The following is a 20,716-nucleotide window of genomic DNA, read 5'->3' on the forward strand; positions in this document are numbered from 1 at the left end:
GTTAAAGGGATCGTCGCAGGATGTAAAAGCTGTGTGTTGCAGTCGACTCGGCAGTGATGTTGTCAAGGCTGATGGCGTTCAACTGGCGCTCCGGATGCTTTGAACTTGCACCCAGGGCGCCTTTCGCCATTGGTACCCCCTTAGCTTTCTTTTGCGACAGTCGTTCTACCTCTGTTTGCAGGTCTTTATGTTTTGTGATTTAGTATGAGGGTTCGTCACACGCGGTTTGGTGTTTTTGTCCACTAAATCAAGCCCTGCCCAAAGACATGGGATATGCGGGTGGTCGCGGTTTGATGGTGTTAAAACGTATCACTGCAGGAGGTGACCTATTCCAAGAGAAGCTGCCTTTTGACTGAGGAAAATTTTGATTTTGGCAATGCCGGCGACGTTGGAATTGTGCTCCAGATGTTTTGGGATCAAACCCTAAGGCGCTTATTGCCGTCGGAACTACCTTTGACATCTTTTGCCACTCTCGTTCGACTTCCATTGGCAGGTCTTTGTATTTTGTTACCTTCTCCAGTTCTTTTCCTTCTGATCGGCTGTGTCTAGTTACTGCCACCTCCCCGATCTTGACCAGGGGGTCCTCAAACTTGGCCACTTTTAAGACTTGTGGACTTCAACTCCCAGAATTCCCCAGCCAGCATGTATTTCTACCAGCATGGCTGGCTAGAGAATTCTGGGGGTTGAAGTCCACAAGTCTTAAAAGTGGCCAAGTTTGAGGGCCCCTGGTCTAGACTTTTTTCTCTTTCGTGTCAAGACTTGTGACAGGTGCTTGTCTGTTTGAATTCTGAAGACCCAGAGCACTTTAGCCTACTATTATTATCACAGGTTATAGGGACGCGGTGGCTCAGTGGGTTAGGATGCTGAGCTTGTCGATCAGAAGGTCGGCAGTTTGGCGGGTTGAATCCTGAGTGCCGCGTAACAGAGTGAGCGCCTGTTACTTGTCCCAGCTTCTGCCAACCTAGCAGTTCGAAAGCACGTAAAAATGCAAGTAGAAAAATAGGGACCGCTCCGGTGGGAAGGTAACAGCGCTCCGTGCGCCTTTGGTGTCTAGTCATGCTGGCCACATGACCACGGAGACGTCCTCGGACAAGCGCTGGTTCTTCGGCTTTGAAACAGAGATGAGCACCGGCCCCTAGAGTCGGAAACGACCAGCACGCGTGTGCGGGGGAACCTTTACCTTTACCTTTTATTATCACAGGTATTCCTTGACTAACAATTTTTATTATTATTATTATTATTATTATTATTATTATTATTATTATTATTATTATTATTTGATGACCGTTTGAAGTTCCAAATGGCACTGAGAAAAGGTTTTCCCGCTTACGACCGTCGCAGCATCCCCAGGGTCACGTGATCAAAAATTGGGATGCTTTGGCAACTGGCTCATATTTATGACGGTTGCATCGTCCCGGGGGTCTTACGATTCTGACAAGCCGAGTCAATGGGGAAGCCAGATTCACTTAACAACCATGTCACTAAACTTAACAACTGCAGCGATTCACTTCACAATTGGGGTAAGGAAGGTCGTAAAACGAGACAAACCTCATTGCTAAAGCAACTGTCTTGCTTAGCAACAGAAATTTTAGCCTCGGTTGTGCTCCTAAGTCAAGAACTACCCATATTGCGGTTCATTATTATTGTGGTCCGTCGCGCAGTCAGCCAGATCTTCAAAAATGGATCTTGCTACTTTTGTTTGTCCGTTGAGCCCTTCTCAAGGGCCTGGGACGGGCAGATCTGATTGTTGTTGTCCCATCTCTGTCTTGATGTGCTTAACGCTCACTTGGTTCGTCTTCTCGATTCCTTCTCTTTCAGATTTATCACGGAACCGATTCTCCGAGTTGCCGCAAGAAGCTTGCCTCTTCGTTTCCCTCGAAAGCTTGAATTTGTACCAGAACTGCATTCGTTATATTCCAGAAGCCATCCTGAACTTGCAGTCCTTAACATTTTTGAACATCAGGTAAATCATGTCACACCACCCCCTTCTCCCGCTATGCCATCCTTGGCTGCCAAAAAAAATGCCAACACGGTGCTAGGCTGCACTAAACAGAGGGATAGAATCAAGATCACGTGAGGGGTTAATACCGCTTTACAAGGCCTTGGTGAGGCCACACCTGGAGTACTGCAGCCAGTTTTGGTCACCACGATGTAAATAAAAAAGATGTGGAGACTCTGGAAAGAGTGCAGAGAAGAGCAACAAAGATGATCAGGGGACTGGAGGCTCAAACATATAAAGAACGCTAGCTGGAATTGGGTATTCCTAGTTCAGTGAAAAGAAGGACGAGGGGCGACATGATAGCAGTGTTCCAATATTTGAGGGGCTGCCACAGATAAGAGGGGGGGTCCACCTGTTCTCCAACGCAGCAGAAGGGAGGGCAAGAAACAGTAGATGGAATAACTTTGTAATAATGCCGCTTGGGTGTGTGTGTGTGTGAAAGCCCTAATAAGCAGGCATATACATAGAATGAAGGCTACTGCTAAGTTTGTAAGCCGCCCTGAGTCTTCGGAGAAGGGCGGGATATAAATGGAATTAAAATAAATAAATAAAATAAAAATAAAAATAAAAATTATTATTAATAATAATAATAATAATAATAATAATAATAATAATAATAATAATAATAATAATAATAATAATAATTTTATTTATATACCGCCCTTCTCCCGAAGGACTCAGGGCGGTGAACAGGGCAGATATATAAAAAAATACAAAAATACAAAAGTTAAAAGAAAATTAAACATATGCCCAGCTAAAAACAATAAATACAGATATTAAAAATGAGATAAAATAAAAAGTAATTAAGGAGAGAACCAAGCTAGAACTAAGGAGAAATTTCCTGAGAGTTCAGAACAGTTAACCAGTGGAACCACCTGCCTCCAGAAGTTGTGGGTGCTTCAACACTGGAGGTTTTTAAGAAGAGACTCGACAGCCCTTTGTCTGAACTGGTGTGGGTGTAGGGTCTCCTGCTTGAGCAGGAGATTGGCTGAGGAATTCTGGGAGTTGTAGTCCACAAGTCATGAAAGGGCCAAGTTTGAAGACCCCTGCACTATTATAAGGAAGACCGTTGCTCTCACTAGCCTGCTTTCTCTATTTATATCAATATCTCTGCTTTTCCAGATCTTATTCATGTTCATCATTGGGAGTGCAGCCTTAAGGTTCTTCTGCATTTGATTTCTGCCATCGTGAACAATAAACCCACTATAGCGTTTCTGTATTAACAAAGTTGTTTCTGATTTGTTTCCGGTCTTAATTCAAGTCGCTGCCTTAAACGGCTAAAGTCCTAAACAGTTTGGTCTCTGTGTTGTATAAAACACTGCCTCTTGGTTTTAACGAAACATGCCTGAAGCAAAATAGCTGTTTTGAAAGGTTTTCTGCGTTAAGGGTTTGTACGAAACGGCGCAAACCGTTTCATATTTCAAAAAGCCATTTGAAGTGGCCTGGATGGGAAAGAAAACTCATGTCTCCTGGTCCCAAACGGCGCAAACGGTTCCAGATTTGAAAATGGCCCCATTTAGGGACCAGACTGGGAAAGAGACTCCTGTGTTTCAAAAGTTAGTTTTGAAGTTGGAGCGAAAAAAACGCCGTTTCGTTCTGATCCCAAGAACAAAACTTGCCTGTTTTGAACAGTGGCATTTCGAGTGAGCTTGTCCCTTCGGTTGTACAGACAGTCCTCGACTTACATCCGTTCATTTAGTGACCAAAGTTTCAAAACGGCCCTGAAAAAGGACTTAACGACCGTTTTTCACACTTAACGACCGTCGCAGCACCTCCACGTTCAGGTGGTCAAAATTCATACATTTGGCAACTGTCTCGTATTTGTGACGGTCACCGTGTCCCCCGGGGTCACGGGATCCCCTTTTGCGACCTTCTGACAAGCCAAGTCATTGGGGAAGCCAGATTCATTTAACCACAATGTTACCAGTGTAACCAACTGGTTGGACTAGATGACCTCCAAGGTCCCTTCCAACATCATCATTATCATCATTATTATTATTATTATTATTATTATTATTATTATTATTATTATTATTATTATTATTATTACTGGAATGATTCACTTAACAATCGTAGCAAGAAAGGTCATAAAATGGGGGGGAAAGCTCACTTAACCAATGTCTCACTTAGCAACATAAACGTTGGGCTCAGTTGTGGTCGTAACTCGAGGACTTGCCTGGTATTCTTGAAACGGGACATTCCGAAGATGAGATAAGGGGCCGTTTCAAGCGTTCTGCATTCGAAATAAAATGTGAGTGATTTGAGCGTGTCCTTGGTAAAATGAAGGGACGCGGTGGCTCAGTGGGTTAGGACGCTGAGCTTGTCGATCAGAAGGTCGACAGTTTGGCGGGTCGAATCCCGAGTGCCGCGTAACAAAGAGTGAGCGCCTGTTACTCGTCCCAGCTTCTGCCAACCTAGCAGTTCGAAAGCACGTAAAAATGCAAGTAGAAAAATAGGGACCACTCCGGTGGGAAGGTAACAGCGTTCCGTGCGCCTTTGGCGTCCAGTCATGCCGGCCACATGACCACGGAGACGTCCTTGGACAAGCGCTGGCTCTTCGGCTTTGAAACGGAGATGAGCACTGGTCCCTAGAGTCGGACACGACTAGCACGCGTGTGCGGGGGAACCTTTACCTTTACCTTACCTTGGTAAAATGGGGGGCCGGCTTGACCGGTCCATCTAGTTTTGAGGGGTCTGTTTCATTTCCACACCTGAAACAAAACGTATTTTCCTGCTGTGGAGATTCCTCCTTCCACGTGGAAATTGAAAGCCCAACTAATTTGGGACACCTTTTTTTTTTTTATGATGATTCTTCATCTGGGGAAAACATGTCAGGCCTGTTCTTCGTTTAGCTTTTACTTTAGGCTGTTTCGTTGCCAGATGGCTTTCCACGGTTTAGGAACGCTCTCTCAAGATTTCAACTTTTTATTTTTTCTTCCCCCCCTGGAGATAACGATTTGCTTTCTAAAAATGTTGGGACTTTTCGGGGCCGAGTGATGTAGATAAACACTGCTGGTTTTGCACTTAGGTCTTTGTACATAATTATCCTCCAGCGAGCAGTTGAGATCCTTGCTGTTTTTTTCATGGCAGAGCTTTATACACCCCCCCCCCCTTTACAGCATACCAGCTTTTGCAATATGCTACGTTCGGTGAAAAAGTGTTTTGTGTAAAAGGTGGTTTGTTTTTGTATCAAGAGCAGGCGAGGTAGCGATACCTCTTTACAATGCCTCGGTAAGGGCCACACTTGGAATATTGTGTGGAGTTTGGGTTGCCACGATACAAAAAAAGATGTTGCGACTCTAGAAAAATGGCAGAGAAGAGCAACAAAGATGATCAGGGGACTGGAGGCTAAAACATATGAGGAACGGTGGCTGGAATTGGCTATGTCCGGTTTAATGAAGAGAAGGATGAGCGGGGACAGGATAGCAGCCTTCCGGTATCTCAGGGGCTGCCCCAAAGAAGAGGGAGTCAAGCTCCTCTCCAAAGCCCCTGAAGGCAGGACAAGAAGCAACAGATGGAAACTAGTCAAGAAGAGAAGCAACCTAGAACTAAGGAGAAATTTCCTGACAGTCAGAACAATTAACCAGTGGAACTCCTTGCCTCCAGAAGCTGTGAATGCTCCAACACTGGAAGCTTTCAAGAAGAGACTGGACAGCCATTTGTCTGAAATGGTATTGGGTCTCCTGCCTGAGCAGGGGGTTGGACTAGTCCAGGGCTTTTCAACCAGTGGTACGGGTACCACCTGTGGTACATGGGCACCTGGCAGGTGGTACGCGACCATCCTAGAAAAGTGGTAGCGGGGGAAGGAAACGAGCTGAACCGGTGGCAGCATCGCCCAAGCCGGAGCGAGAGACGGCTGGAGTTGCAGGGCTGTCGGGGCTCAGCGGAAGCACCAGGATCCAGCTGGAGCTCAGCACTAATCCTGGCACTTCTGAGCCCAGAAGAAGCGCCGATCAGCTGGAATGTGGCAGCATCTCCAGGGTCTTCTGATTTACATTCAGATGCGGAATACGGGGGGGGGGAATAAAATCCAAACACCCCCCCACCCCACCCCCGCTGCCAATCCTGAACAGAAATGCTTACGAATGAAACCCTTGGACAGGAGGAAGAGCGCCGCCGGGCGGGCAGGCAGGTGTCTCGCTCGGCTGTGGCTCGGGGGGCACTTTTTTCAGGGCCCTTGTAACTTCGAACAGTCACCCAGCGAACTGCTGTAAGTCGAGGACTACCTGTACTTCATCACTTTTTTCCTTTTTTTTTTTTTTTTTGGTCATCAAGTTTTCGACACCTTGCTAGGCGACTGGTGGTCCTCGGATGTTGCCGTATCCTAAAAGTGGTACAGTGGGTGAAAAGGTTGAAAAGGCCTGGACTAGATGACCTCCGAGGTCCCTTCCGACTCTTGTTATTCTGTACTCCAGCTAGCTGCAAAAGAACCAGACTTGGTCTTAACTTGATCTTCCGGCGATTTAGTTGTGCCTTAACTTCCTTTGTCCTTTACAGCAGGTTTCCTTTCAAATTAAAAAAAAAAAGGATATGAGTCAGGGGACAACTTCCGATACTGCTTCCCTTCAAAATATTTGTGCTGCTAGCTGACCTCGGTTAAAGAGGGAAGGCTAAGAATCCTTTTCCCAAAAGCAATTTCACGTCAAAAGGATCCCAGGACCTGATGGCATGCTGGTGCCGTTTCCTTCCGAAATGTCCCTCTCGATCCTGTAGGGATCCACTGAACAAGCTGCTTTGAGTTTCAAGCTCGGCGACTCCGCATTTGCCTTTTCCCAAGGAACCAGCTGGCTGCAACAACAACAACAACAACAACAACAAAACAACAACCCAGATCCTGACATTTCCTGAGACTTGAGACCGCTCTGGAGCAGAAGCCTTTGGAGGCCTTGGCGCTAACTTTCCACAAGACTGGCCGTGTTGTTTTCAGCCTCCATTTTGGCTTCCCCCAGAAGCCAGCCGACAAATGACAACACCAAACGTTTGTGGGTCAGTAGCCCACGTGGTCACGGTCCTTGACTTCTACACTCGTGCGTTCAGTTTTATCATCCATCGTGATCTTCTCGGACAAACGCAGGCTGTATATAGCATCCGTGGTAAATTTGAATAGTTGGGATTTTTATCCAGGCTTTCTTACTGTGGAAGTAACTCAGCGTGCTGAGCATACCTAATCTTCCTTCCTTCCTTCCTTCCTTCCTTCCTTCCTTCCTTCCTTCCTTCCTCCCTCCCTCCCTCCCTCCCTCCCTCCCTCCTTCCTTCCTTCCTTCCTTCCTTCCTTCTCCCCCCACAACAACAACATCCCTGTAATGTGGGTTGGGCCGAGAGGGACCAGCCCAAAGTCTCACTTTGCTGGCTTTCCTGCTTAAGACGGGACTAGAACTCACCGTCTCCTGGTGATTGGCCCAAAGTCACTCCGCTGGCACCCATTACTCTGGGAGGCAAGCTGTTCCACTGATTGAGCGTTCTCACGGTCAGGAAATTCCTTACTTCCAGGGCGGATCTCCCTCTGAGGAGCTTCCACTCATTGCTTCTTGTCCTTCCCTCGGGTACTCTGGAGTATAAATCAAGGCCCTTTTCCCTGCAGAGCCCTTCAAGCAGTGGCAGACAGCTGTGTACCCTAAGCCTAAGCCTTCTGTTCGTCAGGCTAAACGTAGTTCCAATAAAGGAGATTATTTGTAGCTCAGGGTTGAAGTTTCTCCTCCTCCTCCTCCTCCTCTCCACAAACCCCATTCCCTTCTAACACTGATGATGTTTCCTAGTTGGGTAATGAAACATCTGCACGAAACAACCAAGCTCAGAGAGCACCAAGGACCCCACATTCCTTTTCCTCCTCCTCTTCCTCCTCCTCCTCCTCCTCCTCCTCCTCCCTTCTAGCACTGATGATGTTACCTACTTGGATAATGAAATGTCTGCAAGAAACAACCAAGCTCAGAGAGCACCAAGGGCCCCACCATTGTCTTCCTCCTCCTCCTCCTCCTCCTCCTCCTCCTCCTCCTCCACAAACCCCATTCCCTTCTAACATTGATGATGTTACCTAGTTGGGTCTTGAAAATCTGAAAGAAAACCACCAACCTCAGCACCAAGGACCCCACAGTCCTCCTCCTCCTCCTCCTCCTCCTCCTCCTCCTCCTCCTCCTCTGCACAAACCCCACTACCTCCTAGCACAGATGATGTTACCTAGCTAGGTCATGAAACGTCTGCAAGAAAACCACCCAGCTCAGCACCAAGGACCCCACAGTCGTCCTCCTCCTCCTCCTCCTCTGCACAAACCCCACTACCTCCTAGCACTGATGGTGTTACCTAGCTGGGTCATGAAATGTCTGCAAGAAAACCACCCAGCTCAGAGAGCACCGAGGACCCCACAGTCCTCCTCCTCCTCCTCTTCCTCCCTCTCCTCCCAGCACTGATGACGTTACCTAGTTGGGTTACGAAGCGTCCGCAAGAAAACATCGAAACTCAGAGAGCGCCAAGGACCCCCCCCCCTTCATCAACCATTCCTCCTACCTTTTATCCTCCAGACCCCAGATCATCCCTGTGGCTCTTCGTGGCTCTCTTCCTAGGCCCTCAGCGTCTTTCTTGGATTGAGCCCTTGAGGTTTTACATCCCGGAACGGGAACAACTATATTTCATTTACAGGTAAGGATAGTAAAAGAATACCTGAAAGAAAACAACGCGCAGAAGGTACAGGTCACGCTGATTACATTTCGATGAAAATAGAGAGAGAAATTCTTGGACCAGCGTTCAGCTGACAGCTGCAGGAGTTTCCTCTTTATAAAAGGAGCCAGAAATCCTTTTGCAATTGCGAGGCCACAGGGCTGCGGGAAAATTGGCAAGGCAGGCCTGGAATTTTTAGGCCCACTTTTTTGGGGGTGTGTTTTAGTAAAAAAAATAATATTGTGATTATCTGGTTGGATGCTTTAAAATTCCTCTTTTCGCTGGATTTTTTTTTTAATTAAAAAATCCTACTTTCCCAATCAGCAGTCGCAACAATTAAGAAGAGACCAGACAGCCCTTTGTCTGAAATGGTATAGGTTTTCCTACCTGAGTAGGGGGTTGGACTAGATGACCTCCAAGGTCCCTTCCAACTTTATTGTTGTTGTTAATCATCGCACAGCCAGATGTTCAGACTGGATTTGGCATTTCTGTCCACCTATCGAGTCCTTACCAAGGACCTGGGATAGGCAGACGTGGATGTTTGATGGTATCACAGATCTCGTTGCAGGATGGAAGCCTCCTAGGAAGGCTGCCTTTTGCAATTGACTAATGGCGAATTTGTCAGTGCCGATGATGGTGTCCAAGTGGTGCTCCAGTTGTTTTGGGATTGCACCTGAGGCGCCTTTTACTATTGGTACAACCCTTGCTTGCCTTTGCCACAGTCTTTCTATTTCTATTTGTAGGTTTATTATTATTATTATTATTATTATTATTATTATTATTATTATTATTATTATTAATCATCGCATAGTCAGCCAGATGTTCAGACTGGATTTGGCAGTTTTGTCTACCCATCGAGTCCTTCCCAAGGACCTGTGATAGGCAGATGTGGATGTTGGACGGTATCGCAGATCTCGTCGCAGGATGGAAGCAGTTCCTACTAAGGCCGCCTTTTGCAATTGACTAATGGCGAATTTGTCAATGCCGATGATGGTGTCCAAGTGGTGCTCCAGTTGTTTTGGGATTGCACCCGAGGGGCCTATTACTATTGGTACCACCCTTGCTTGCCTTTGCCACAGTCGTTCTATTTCTATTTGTGGGTCTTTGTATTTTGTGATTTTTCTCCGGTTCTTTCTTGTCTCTTCTGCTGTCTCCAGGCACTGCCACGTCCACGATCCAGACTTTTTTGTCTTTCTTCTCGACAGTTGTTAAGTCCGGGGTGTTATGTTGCAGGTGCTTGTCTGTTTGAATTCTGAAGTCCCAGAGCAGTTTAACTCTTATCATTTTCTGTGACTTTCTCTCTTTTATGATCCCACCAGTTCTTGCTTGCAGGCAAACGATACTTCTTGCAGATCTTCCAATGCCCCATTGTTGCTACTTTGTCGTGCCGCTGCTTGTAGTCAGTCTGTGCGACCTTCTTGCAGCAGCTCACCAGGTGGTCCACTGTCTCTTCAGCTTCTTTGCATAGGCGGCACTGACTGTCTGTTGCTGTCTTCTCAGTTTTGACTTTGTGTGCATTTGTCCTTAAGGCCTGGTCTTTCTTGTGCAGCCAGAATTAGTCCCTCGGTCTTATTATTATTATCATTATCATCATCATTGTTTAATAATAATAATAATAATAATAATAATAATAATAATAATAATAATAATAATAATAATAATAATAATAATAATAATAATAATAATAATAATAATTTGTTGTGGGACAGGGAATCCAGAGAGGAATTTTGTGCTGTGCACAAGTTACAGCTCAGCAGTTATTGACCCCGCCACACGAAGGTGAAATGAGATTTGCAGGCAGAGTATTTAGCTGGCTGATTGATTGATTTGACGGACTGATAGGGGATTTATTGCAGACCTGTTGAATGAATCCCCAAGAAATAGAAGATTAAAGAGGAACCAAATGCCGAAGCAGTTTTTTATCCACGTGCATCTCAACAAGGTGGTACACCCAGATCACTTTCAGTGTTACCGAACCATTTTTTAATAGTTAATAAAACATGCAATACAGATAGTCCTCGGCTTACACCCACCACGGGGCCCAACATTTCTGTTGCTAAGCGAGATCCTCGTTAAGTGAATTTTTTTTGTCCCATTTTATGACCTCCCTTGTCAAAATTGTTAAGTGAATCCCTGCAGTTGTGAAGTTAGCAACTCGGTTGTTAAGCGAATCTGGCTTCCCCCATTGACTTTGCTTGTCAGAAGGTCGCAAAAGGGGATCACGTGACCCCAGGGATGCTGCGACCGTCGTAAATAGGAGCCATTTGCCAAGCGGCTGAATTATGATCAGGTGACCATGGGGACGCTGCGATGGTTGTGAAAAGTGGTCCTACCGGTGCTGTTGTAACTTTGAACGGCCACTGAATGAGCAGTTGTAAGTCGAGGACTTGCCTGTACCTATTTTTTTTATTATTATTAACGAATACTGGGTGGGAGGAGTGCAACAGCTGTTTAACTGGGGCAGTTTTGCCACAGCTGCTGCAAAGTGAAAGAACGCAGAGTTTAACTTCTTGTATTTTGAATTCCTTGGATTTCTCATTGAAAGCTAATCAGTAAAAAAAAACAGGGTTAGTAATTATTCATAGTGTGGAAATTGTAGACAGAGCAAATTTGGGTCAAGGTTGGAATTGGGAGTTCTCTTCCAGCCCTCGTGTTTCAGGTCACACCAAAATCGTTGTGTGCTTTCCACACAATTCAGTTGACCTTGAGGAAGACCAACAGCACAGGGTGGCTTTGCAGAAGGGAGCAGTCGCTTCCCATGGCTTACGTGGAGCTCTCTTCAGGCAGATGCATCCTCTGGATAGGATTTTGATTATCCATTCAAACCAAAAGGAAGAATATTTAGGATAGAGCAGAACAGAACAGAATAGAAAAGAAAAGAAAAAAGGAATAGAGAATAGAATAGAACAGAATAGAATAGAATAGAACAATAGAATAGAGGAATAAAGGATAGAATAGAATAGAACAGAAAATTAGAATAGAATAGAATAGAATAGAATAGAAACAGAACAACAGAACAGAATAGAATAGAATAGAATAGAGGAATAAAGGATAGAATAAAATAGAAATTAGAATAGAATAGAACAGAGAATAGAATAGAATAAGAACAGAACAGAATGAATAGAGGAATAAAGGATAGAATAAAATAATAGAATAGAATAGAATAGAATAGAATAGAATAGAAGAATAGAATAGAATAATAGAATAGAACAGAGAATAGAATAGAATAGAATAGAATAGAATAGAATAGAATAGAATAAGAACAGAACAGAATAGAATAGAGGAATAAAGGATAGAATAGAAATTAGAATAGAATAGAAATTAGAATAGAATAGAATAGAGGAATAAAGGATAGAATAAAATAGAAATTAGAATAGAATAGAATAGAACAGAGAATAGAATAGAATAATAACAGAACAGAATAGAATAGAATAGAGGAATAAAGGATAGAATAGAATAGAATAGAATAGAATAGAATAGAATAGAATAGAATAGAATAGAATAGAATAGAATAGAATAGAATAGAATAGAATAGAATAGAATAGAATAGAATAGAATAGAATGACAGAGTTGGAAGGGACCTTGGAGGTCATCTAGTCCAACCCCCTGCTCAGGCAGGAAACCCTATACCATTCCAGACAAATGGCTGTCCAGTCGCTTCTTAGACACTTCCAGTGTTGGAGCATTCACCACTTCTGGGGGCAGGTTGTTCCACCAGTTAATTATTCTCACTGCCAGGAAATTCCTCCTTAGTTCCAGCTTGCTTCTCTCCTTGATGAGTTTCCATCCGTTGCTTCTTGTCCTGCCTTCAGGCGCTTTGGAGCAGGGGTCCCTAACCTCCGGTCCGTGGACCGGTAGCGATCCGCGGCATGCCAGCAACCGGTCCGCACAAACAAGCAAAGCCCCATCCATGAGATGCAGGCAGCACACAAAACCACGCCCCCTTCGGCCCACGGAAAAGCCTTTTTCCACGTTGCCGGTCCCTGGTGCCCAAAAGGTTGAGGACCGCTGCTTTGGAGAATAAGTTGACCCCCCCACACAAACTTTCTTCTTGGAACCTACTTAGTCCTTTTGTTAATTAAACTAGACGTGCCCAATTGCTGCAACTGTCAACAGAATAACAAGAGTTGGACGGGAACTTGGAGGTCTTCTCCTCCAACCCACTGCTCAGGCAGACCAACTTCAGAAAAGCAGGCAAACGGAAGACAGGGCAGCGGCATTTGCCTGCCCTCGGGTGTTGTGGCGGCTGTCAAAAAGGCCTCCATGAATTCCTAGTGGGTGCAGCCAGGACTCTTGTTGACTTTCTGGCTGCCTGTGACCACCTTTTGCCGAGTGCCTGGCCGCAACCCCGGAACGGGATGACTGTCTGTCTCTCCATGCTAACGGACTTCCCGAATGCACAAGATGGATCCTCAACCAGACCGAACCCTGGGCCCGGATAGAGCATCGTCCTAATAAGGCATCGCTTAATCTAGTGTTTCTCAACCGTGGCCACTTGGAAGATGTGTGGACTTCAACTCCCAGAATTCCCCTCTGGCACTGTTTTTGTTTACCGGAGCCAAATTGGGTGGAATTGCAGGTCTGCAATCTTGGGCCTTAATGTAGATCCGTGTGTGTGTGTTTGTCTCTCTCTCTCTCTCTCTCTCTCTGTGTGTCTGTGTGCGTGTGTCTGTGTGCGCGCACACACACGTACATACATACACACATCCTTGATTATCTTAAAAACTCGAATCCCAGGTATATTCAAATCAAAGGTACAACAAAGTCACTGAACTCCAGGATAGATAAAAACAAAATGTTTATTACTTAGCTTTCGTCCGTCCGTCAGAGTAAAAGCTGGAGGCCGGAAGACCTGCTTATATAGCTAGCTCTTTCCGCGATCTGCTCATCGAGCCCGTAACGCTAAGATTCAAACGGACGCAGGTGGGGGTGGCACTATTAGGAGTAATACGGCCGGCCGAGGAAGAACGAGGGGCCGGTAGACTGGTTACGCGCGCTTGATGAGAAGATCACTATGTATGGATATATATGACACACAGACACACACACATATATGCAAACCCCACTCCCTTCTAGCACTGCTGAGGTTACCTAGTTGGGTAATGAAACATCTGCAAGGAAACAACCAAACTCCGAGAGCACCAAGGACCCCACAGTTCTTTTCCTCCCCTCCCTCCACCTCTCACCCTCCTTCACTCCGCAAACGCTTCTTCCTTCTAGCGCTGATGATGTTCCCTCGTTGGGTCATGAAATGCCGGCAAGAAAACTACCAAGCTCAGACAGCACCGAGGCCCTCGCAGTCCTCTTTGTCCTCCCCTTCTCCTTCCCCCAGTCCACAAACCTCACATCCTTTCAGCCCTGATGATATTATATAGAGCCTTGGTGGAGCAGTGGGCTGATGCCTCCTTAAGTAACACCAGCTGCCTGCAGTTAGTGCAGGTTCGAGTCCCACCAGGCTCAAGGTTGACTCAGCCTTCCGTCCTTCCGAGGTAGGTAAAATGAGGACCCAGATTGTTGGGGGCAATAAGCTGACTTTGTAATAATGCCGCTTGGGGTGTGTGTGAAAGCCCTAATAAGCAGGCATATACATAGAATGAAGGCTATTGCTAAGCTTGTAAGCCGCCCTGAGTCTTCGGAGAAGGGCGGGATATAAATGGAATTAAAATAAAAAAAAGTTGTCTGCAAGAAAACCATCACACTCAGAGAGCACCAAGGACCCCACCGTTCTCTCTCTCTCTCTCTCTCTCTCTCTCTCTCTCTCTCTCTCTCTCTCTCTCTCTCTCTCTCTTCTCTCTCTCTCTCTCTTTCTCTTCTTCCTCCTCCTCCTCCTCCTCCCTTCTAGCACTGATAATTTTTTTTTATTTTATTTTTTTATTTTAATTCCATTTATATCCCGCCCTTCTCCAAAGACTCAGGGCGGCTTACAAGCTTAGCAGTAGCCTTCATTCTATGTATATGCCTGCTTATTAGGGCTTTCACACACACCCCAAGCGGCATTATTACAAAGTCAGCTTATTGCCCCCAACAATCTGGGTCCTCATTTTGTATGCTATGTATTTTAATTTCCCTGTAAACCACCCTGAGTCCTACGGGAATAGGGTGGTATATAAATTTAAATAATAAATAATAAATAAATAATGTTTACCTAAAAGGGACGCGGTGGCTCAGTGGGTTAGGACGCTGAGCTTGTCGATCAGAAGATTGGCAGTTTGGCGGGTCGAATCCCGAGTGCCGCGTAACAGAGTGAGCGCCTGTTACTCGTCCCAGCTTCTGCCAACCTAGCAGTTTGAAAGCACGTAAAAATGCAAGTAGAAAAATAGGGACCACTCCGGTGGGAAGGTAACAGCGCTCCGTGCGCCTTTGGCGTCTAGTCATGCCGGCCACATGACCACGGAGACGTCCTCGGACAAGCGCTGGCTCTTCGGCTTTGAAACGGAGATGAGCACCGGCCCCTAGAGTCGGAAACGACTAGCACGCGTGTGCGGGGGAACCTTTACCTTTACCTAATGTTTACCTAGTTCATAATGAAAGATCTGCAGGAAATCCGTCCAAGCTTAGAGAGCACCAAGGACCCATCAATAAACAGCCCTGAGAGTTCGGGAATTCAGTGAAAGGGGGACAAAAAAGTAAATAGTTGCTCTTTTTTCCTTTAGAAAAAAAGGCTGACTTGGGTTGTTGAATTTGTGTGCCGAAAGTGCGGCCAAAGTCTTGGCATTCCGACACGGTGATATGTGTTGGTCCTCTACTGATGTCTTGTTGTTTCTTCTTCTTCTTTTTTTCCCCACCCCTCCTCTCCTGAAAAGCCGTAACCAGCTCTCAACGTTGCCTGTCCACTTGTGCAGCCTGCCCTTAAAGGTCTTGATAGCCAGCAACAACAAACTGGTCTCCATCCCGGAGGAAATCGGACATCTGAGACATCTGATGGAGCTTGTAAGTACCAAAGTCTTTTCTCTAGCTCGGCATTGGATTCTTTACCACCTGCTGATTATTGATGGATTTAGATTTTATGGGTGACTTTTCTTTTGGTCAAAAAAATATTTAACTTAATCGTAGGCAGCAGTCCTTTAGATTTGAACGACTTGCCCAGGAGCGGACACATTTGTCCTGAAACACAGATAGTCCTTGACTTACGACCATTCCTTTAGTGACCATTCAAAGTTACAACGGCACTGGAAAAAGTGACTTTTTATTTTTATTTTTTTACACACCATGCAGCTTCTCCGTGGTCGTGTGGACAAAATTCAGATGCTCGGCAACTGACTCTTCACATTTATGACGGTCGCAACGTTCCGGAGTCACGTGATCTCCTTTTGTGACTTTCTGCCAAGCAAAGCCACTAGGGAAGCCAGGTTCATTTAACAACCCTGTTACTCGCTTAACAACTGCAGTGATTCGCTTAACAACTGTGGCAAGAAAGGTCGCAAAATGGGACAAAACTCACTTAACAACAGTCTCGCTTAGCAGTGGAAATGTTGGGCTCAACGGCGATCCTAAGTTGAGTACAGGTAGTCCTCAAACTGTGACTGCAATTGAGCCCCAAATTTATGTTGTTAAGCAAGAAAGTTGTTCAGTGGGTTTTGCAACTTTTCTTGCCACGGGTCTTAATAACAACAACAACAACAACAACAACAACAACAACAACAACAACAACAACAATAATAATAATAATAATAATAATAATAATAATAATAATAATAATAATAATAATATGGTCCTATCCCAGGTCAAAAATGCCAAATCCAGTCTAAACATCTGGCTGACTGTGCGATGATTAATAATAATAATAATAATAATAATAATAATAATAATAATAATAATAATAATAATAATAATAATAATAATAATAATAATAATATAATAATAATAATAATAATAATAATAATAATAATAATAATAATAATAATAATAATAATAATAATAATATAAAGCTACAAAAAACTGCGCTACTCGGAACATCTTACATTTTAAGGAGATACCTGGTTGATATCTAGGATGCTGGCAGCAACCCGTGTCAATCATTAGTGCCAGTCAATTTGAGTGTTCAGTTGACTGAGTTTCATGTGTTATGAATAAAAGTTTTATAATAATAATAAAAAGTTGGAAGGGACTTTGGCAGTGGTGGGATTCAGCCAGTTTGCATCAGTTTTTGCAGAACCGATAGCTAATTTTTGTTTCCCAGGCCCAGATTGGACTTCTGGAAGCGGCATCCAGACAGAGAACCGGTTGTCCACATATTTGAATCCCATCACTGGACCTTGGAGGTCATCTAGTCCAACCCCCTGCTCAGGCAGGAGACCCTATACCATTTCAGACAAATAGTTGTCCAGTCTCTTCTTGAAAAGCCTGCAGTGTTGGAACACCCACAACTTCTGGAGGCAGATTGTTCCACTGGTTAATTGTTGTAACTGTCAGGAAGTTTCTCCTTAGTTCCCGGTTGCTTCTCTCCTTGATGAGTTTCCATCCGTTGCTTCTTGTCCTGCCTTCAGGTGCTTTGGAGAATAGCTTGACTCCCTCTTCTTTGGGGCAGCCCCTGAGAGATTGGAAGACTGCTATCATGTCCCCCCTCGTCCTTCTCATCATTAAACGAGACATCCCCAATTCCAGCAACCGTTCCTTGTACGTTAAGTGAACCACTTAACAAACTTAAGCGAATCACTGCAGTTGTTCAGCCAATCCGGCTTCCCCCGCTGATTTTCTTTGTCAGAAGGTCGCAAAAGGGGATCATGTGACACCCTTCCCCCCCCCCCCCGGGACATTGCAACCGACCGTCGTAAGTACAGGTCAGGGGCCAAGCATCCAAATGTAAATCACAGGACCTTGGGGAACGGCACAACGGCTGTAAAGGGGGGGGGGAAACGGTCGTAAGTCACTGTTCAGTGCCTTGGTAACTTCAGACAGGTCACTGAGTGAGGACCGCCTGCATTTTATCCCTCGAAGCAAAGGGGTGAAGTGTTTCTGTCTCTCTGTCGACACCTTGACTTTGCCTCTCAGGACCGGTGTTTACCCCCCTTAATTTTTCCTCCGGCTTTCGCTCCTGGCGTGTGTGGGCTTCTCTGAGGTTTCGAATAGCGCCCGGGATGCCTGCTAAATTCTTGTGGTTTCTCATTTAGTTTCACGACGTTTAAGTAAGCACTGAGCTGATTTAAACAGCGCGATGTTGATTCCTGAGAGAGAGAGAACGGCAGATCAGCTTTAATAATGCCTTCAAGTAGTCGTCCGGGAAAGCCGATGTTGGCGTGGGCCAGGCTATCTGGGAAACCGGCTCATCCCTATGGCATTGCCCGTCCCCCCGCCCGTGCCAGCAGGAGGGGCCTGCCGCGGAGCCCGTCAGCGAAGGAATTCTGGCTGGCAGGGTCCAAGACAGCCTCTTCTGCTGTGGCTCCCCCCCCCCCGCGAACATATTCACGCCCCCCTCTCCTCCCCAAGGTCAGATCCGCTCCCATCCTTTTGGCCTTCCAAAAACGCCTTGAAGACATGGCTCTCCTGGGGCCCCAGTGGGAGGTGGCATGTTGGAGGTGGCACACCTGGCTCCCTCCCTCTGCCTCCTGCTGAATTATATTTTCACTCAATTTTTGCATTTAAGAATATCTGTCCGCCTGTCTGTCTGTCCGTCAGCCCGTCCGTCTCTATCTATCTATCTATCTATCTATCTATCTATCTATCTATCTATCTATCTATCTATCTATCTCTATCCGTCTGTCTGTCTGTCTGTCTGTCTGTCTATCTATCTATCTATCTATCTATCTATCTATCTATCTATCTATCTATCTATATCTGTCTGTATCTATCTATCTATATCTGTCTGTCTATCTATCTATCTATCTATCTATCTATCTATCTATCTATCTATCTATCTATCTATCTATCTATCTATCTCTATCTGTCCGTCTATCATCTATCTATCTATCTATCTATCTATCTATCTATCTATCTTGCCCTGTACACCGCCCTGAGTCCTTCGGGAGAAGGGCGGTATAAAAATTAAATAAATAAATAAATAAAATCTATCTATCTATCTATCTATCTATCTATCTATCTATCTATCTATCTATCTATCTATCTATCTATCTCTATCCGTCTTTCTGTGTCTGTCTGTCTATCTATCTTTCTATCTTGTCTGTCCTGTCTATTTGTAATAATAGTAGTAGTAGTAGTAGTAGTAGTAGTAGTAGTAGTAGTATTGCTAGTAGTAGTAGTAGTTGTTGGAAGGGACCTTGGCAGTGGTGGGATTCGGCCAGTTCGCGCCGGTTTTTGCAGAACCGATAGCTAATTTTTGTTGCCCAGGCCCAGAATGGACTTCTGGAAGTGGCATCCACATGGAGAACCGGTTGTCCACATATTTGAATCCCACCACTGAACCTTGGAGGTCATCTAGTCCAACCCCCTGCCCGTCCATCTCTCTCTCTCTCTCTCTCTCTCTCTCTCTCTCTCTCTCTCTCTCTCTCTCTCTCTCTCTCTCTCTCTCCATCCGTCTGTCCTGTCTATTTGTCTATCTAATCTCTAATCTGACTACCTCTATCATTTATTGTCTATTTGTCTCTGTCTGTCAGTCTATCTATATCTATCCTGTTTGTCTATCCTGTCTTTCTTTCTGTCTAATCTCTAATCTGTCTACCTCTATCATTTATTCTTTATTTGTCTCCTTCCTTCCATCCATCATCCATCTACCTGTTATCTATTTGTCTGTCTGTCTGTCATCTAATTGCCTTTATCATCTAGTTAGCTAGCTGTCTACCCCCCCCCTTCCATTTATCTGTCGTTGTGTCTGTTTGTCTGTCAGAATGTATCTGGAAGCCTGACTGTTTCTCAGTGACTCCAGGGGGCTTACAAAGATAAAAACCCCAATATAAAACTATACCACCGCCCCCGCTGCCACCCCGGCAACAACAGTCAAACGATGAACCCTACATCCCCCTGGGGTCCCCAGGCCCCTTGGCAGAGGCAGGCCTTCAGGGCCTGGCAAAAGAGGGTCAAGGTGGGGGCCAATCTTATCTCTGCAGGGATGATGCTCCAGAGGGAGGGAGCCACCACGAAGGAGACTTTTCTTCTTGGTCCCATCAGATGGGCCTCCTTAGGAGACAGGGAATATATTCTCTGCCTTCCCACTCGGTGGGTTAGGTAGATGTGGCCAGGAAAAGACGGTCCTCCCAGTAACTTTGAGCTTCCGAAGGACTGTTTTCGCTTGAATGCAGACCATTGGGGGGGGGGGGGGAGGGAGGAAATGGACATTATTACATTGAGCTCACCTCTGTTTTCCAGGATGTCAGCTGCAATGAAATCCAGACTGTCCCTCCTCAGATTGCCAATCTAATTTCCTTGCGGGATCTCAACATCAGGAGGAATCACCTGGTACATTTACCTGAAGGTAAAACAAAAACAAAAAAACAGGCAGACACACACACAGACACACACAAGGAAGTTTTATGTTGCTGCTCTTTTGCCGGATGTCAGAATCCATTTATATCACATTCATAAATGTATGTTTAAAACATTACCCCCCCTATGGATTCTGCCATCTCCCGAGGAAGGAGGAGCATATGTGGATTCAGCCTGCCTTAGGTTATTTCAAAGACCAAGGGAACCTTTTGAACTGGGGGGAACAAAAGGGAGGGTTAGAGAAGAAGGTTATCTGGCTTGTGTTTTCTTTTAATTCTGGAGAGGAAGAAGGCAATAACCATAAAGATTCAAAGTTCCTTTTTTTCCCCCACGAAAGGGATGACACGAAGTAGAAGGATGGGGGGCTGACCAAATGGGGTCGAGGGAAGGGGGGTTCAACCGGGTACCGTTTATAAAATTTCAATTTGTAAAACAATACCAAGTCCTGTCTTGTATTCCCACAACCAAGCATGTCCTAGTAAAGATTCCTTTTGGACTAGAACTGACTCCCAAGAGTTTTTGTCTTCCTAAGACGTGGTTTGGGGTGGGTCCTGACACCGAATGCGTGTAAAACGTGCTCGTTTTTAGATGCGAGTGCCTTAATTTCTTCCATAACCAGCTGACCCGTAACACTTTATTATTATTATTATTATTATTATTGTGTTTTCTGCGTGTGCCCTTGCAGAGCTT

The 20,716-nt window shown here is 45.2% G+C and overlaps 1 protein-coding gene across 1 annotated transcript in view; it reads left to right on the forward strand.

Annotated features, from left to right (window-relative positions):
• LRCH3 (leucine rich repeats and calponin homology domain containing 3) overlaps positions 1-20,716 on the forward strand; it is a 127,905-nt gene that overhangs the window by 41,120 nt on the left and 66,069 nt on the right. The window contains exons 2-4 of the mRNA XM_081329965.1: positions 1,819-1,963; positions 15,454-15,580; positions 19,910-20,015. Coding sequence (XP_081186091.1) covers positions 1,819-1,963; positions 15,454-15,580; positions 19,910-20,015 — 378 coding nt within the window. The remainder of the gene's footprint in view (positions 1-1,818; positions 1,964-15,453; positions 15,581-19,909; positions 20,016-20,716) is intronic.

The sequence above is a fragment of the Vipera berus genome, assembly GCF_964194415.1.
Source record: "Vipera berus genome assembly, chromosome: 5".
Lineage (NCBI taxonomy): Eukaryota > Metazoa > Chordata > Lepidosauria > Squamata > Viperidae > Vipera > Vipera berus.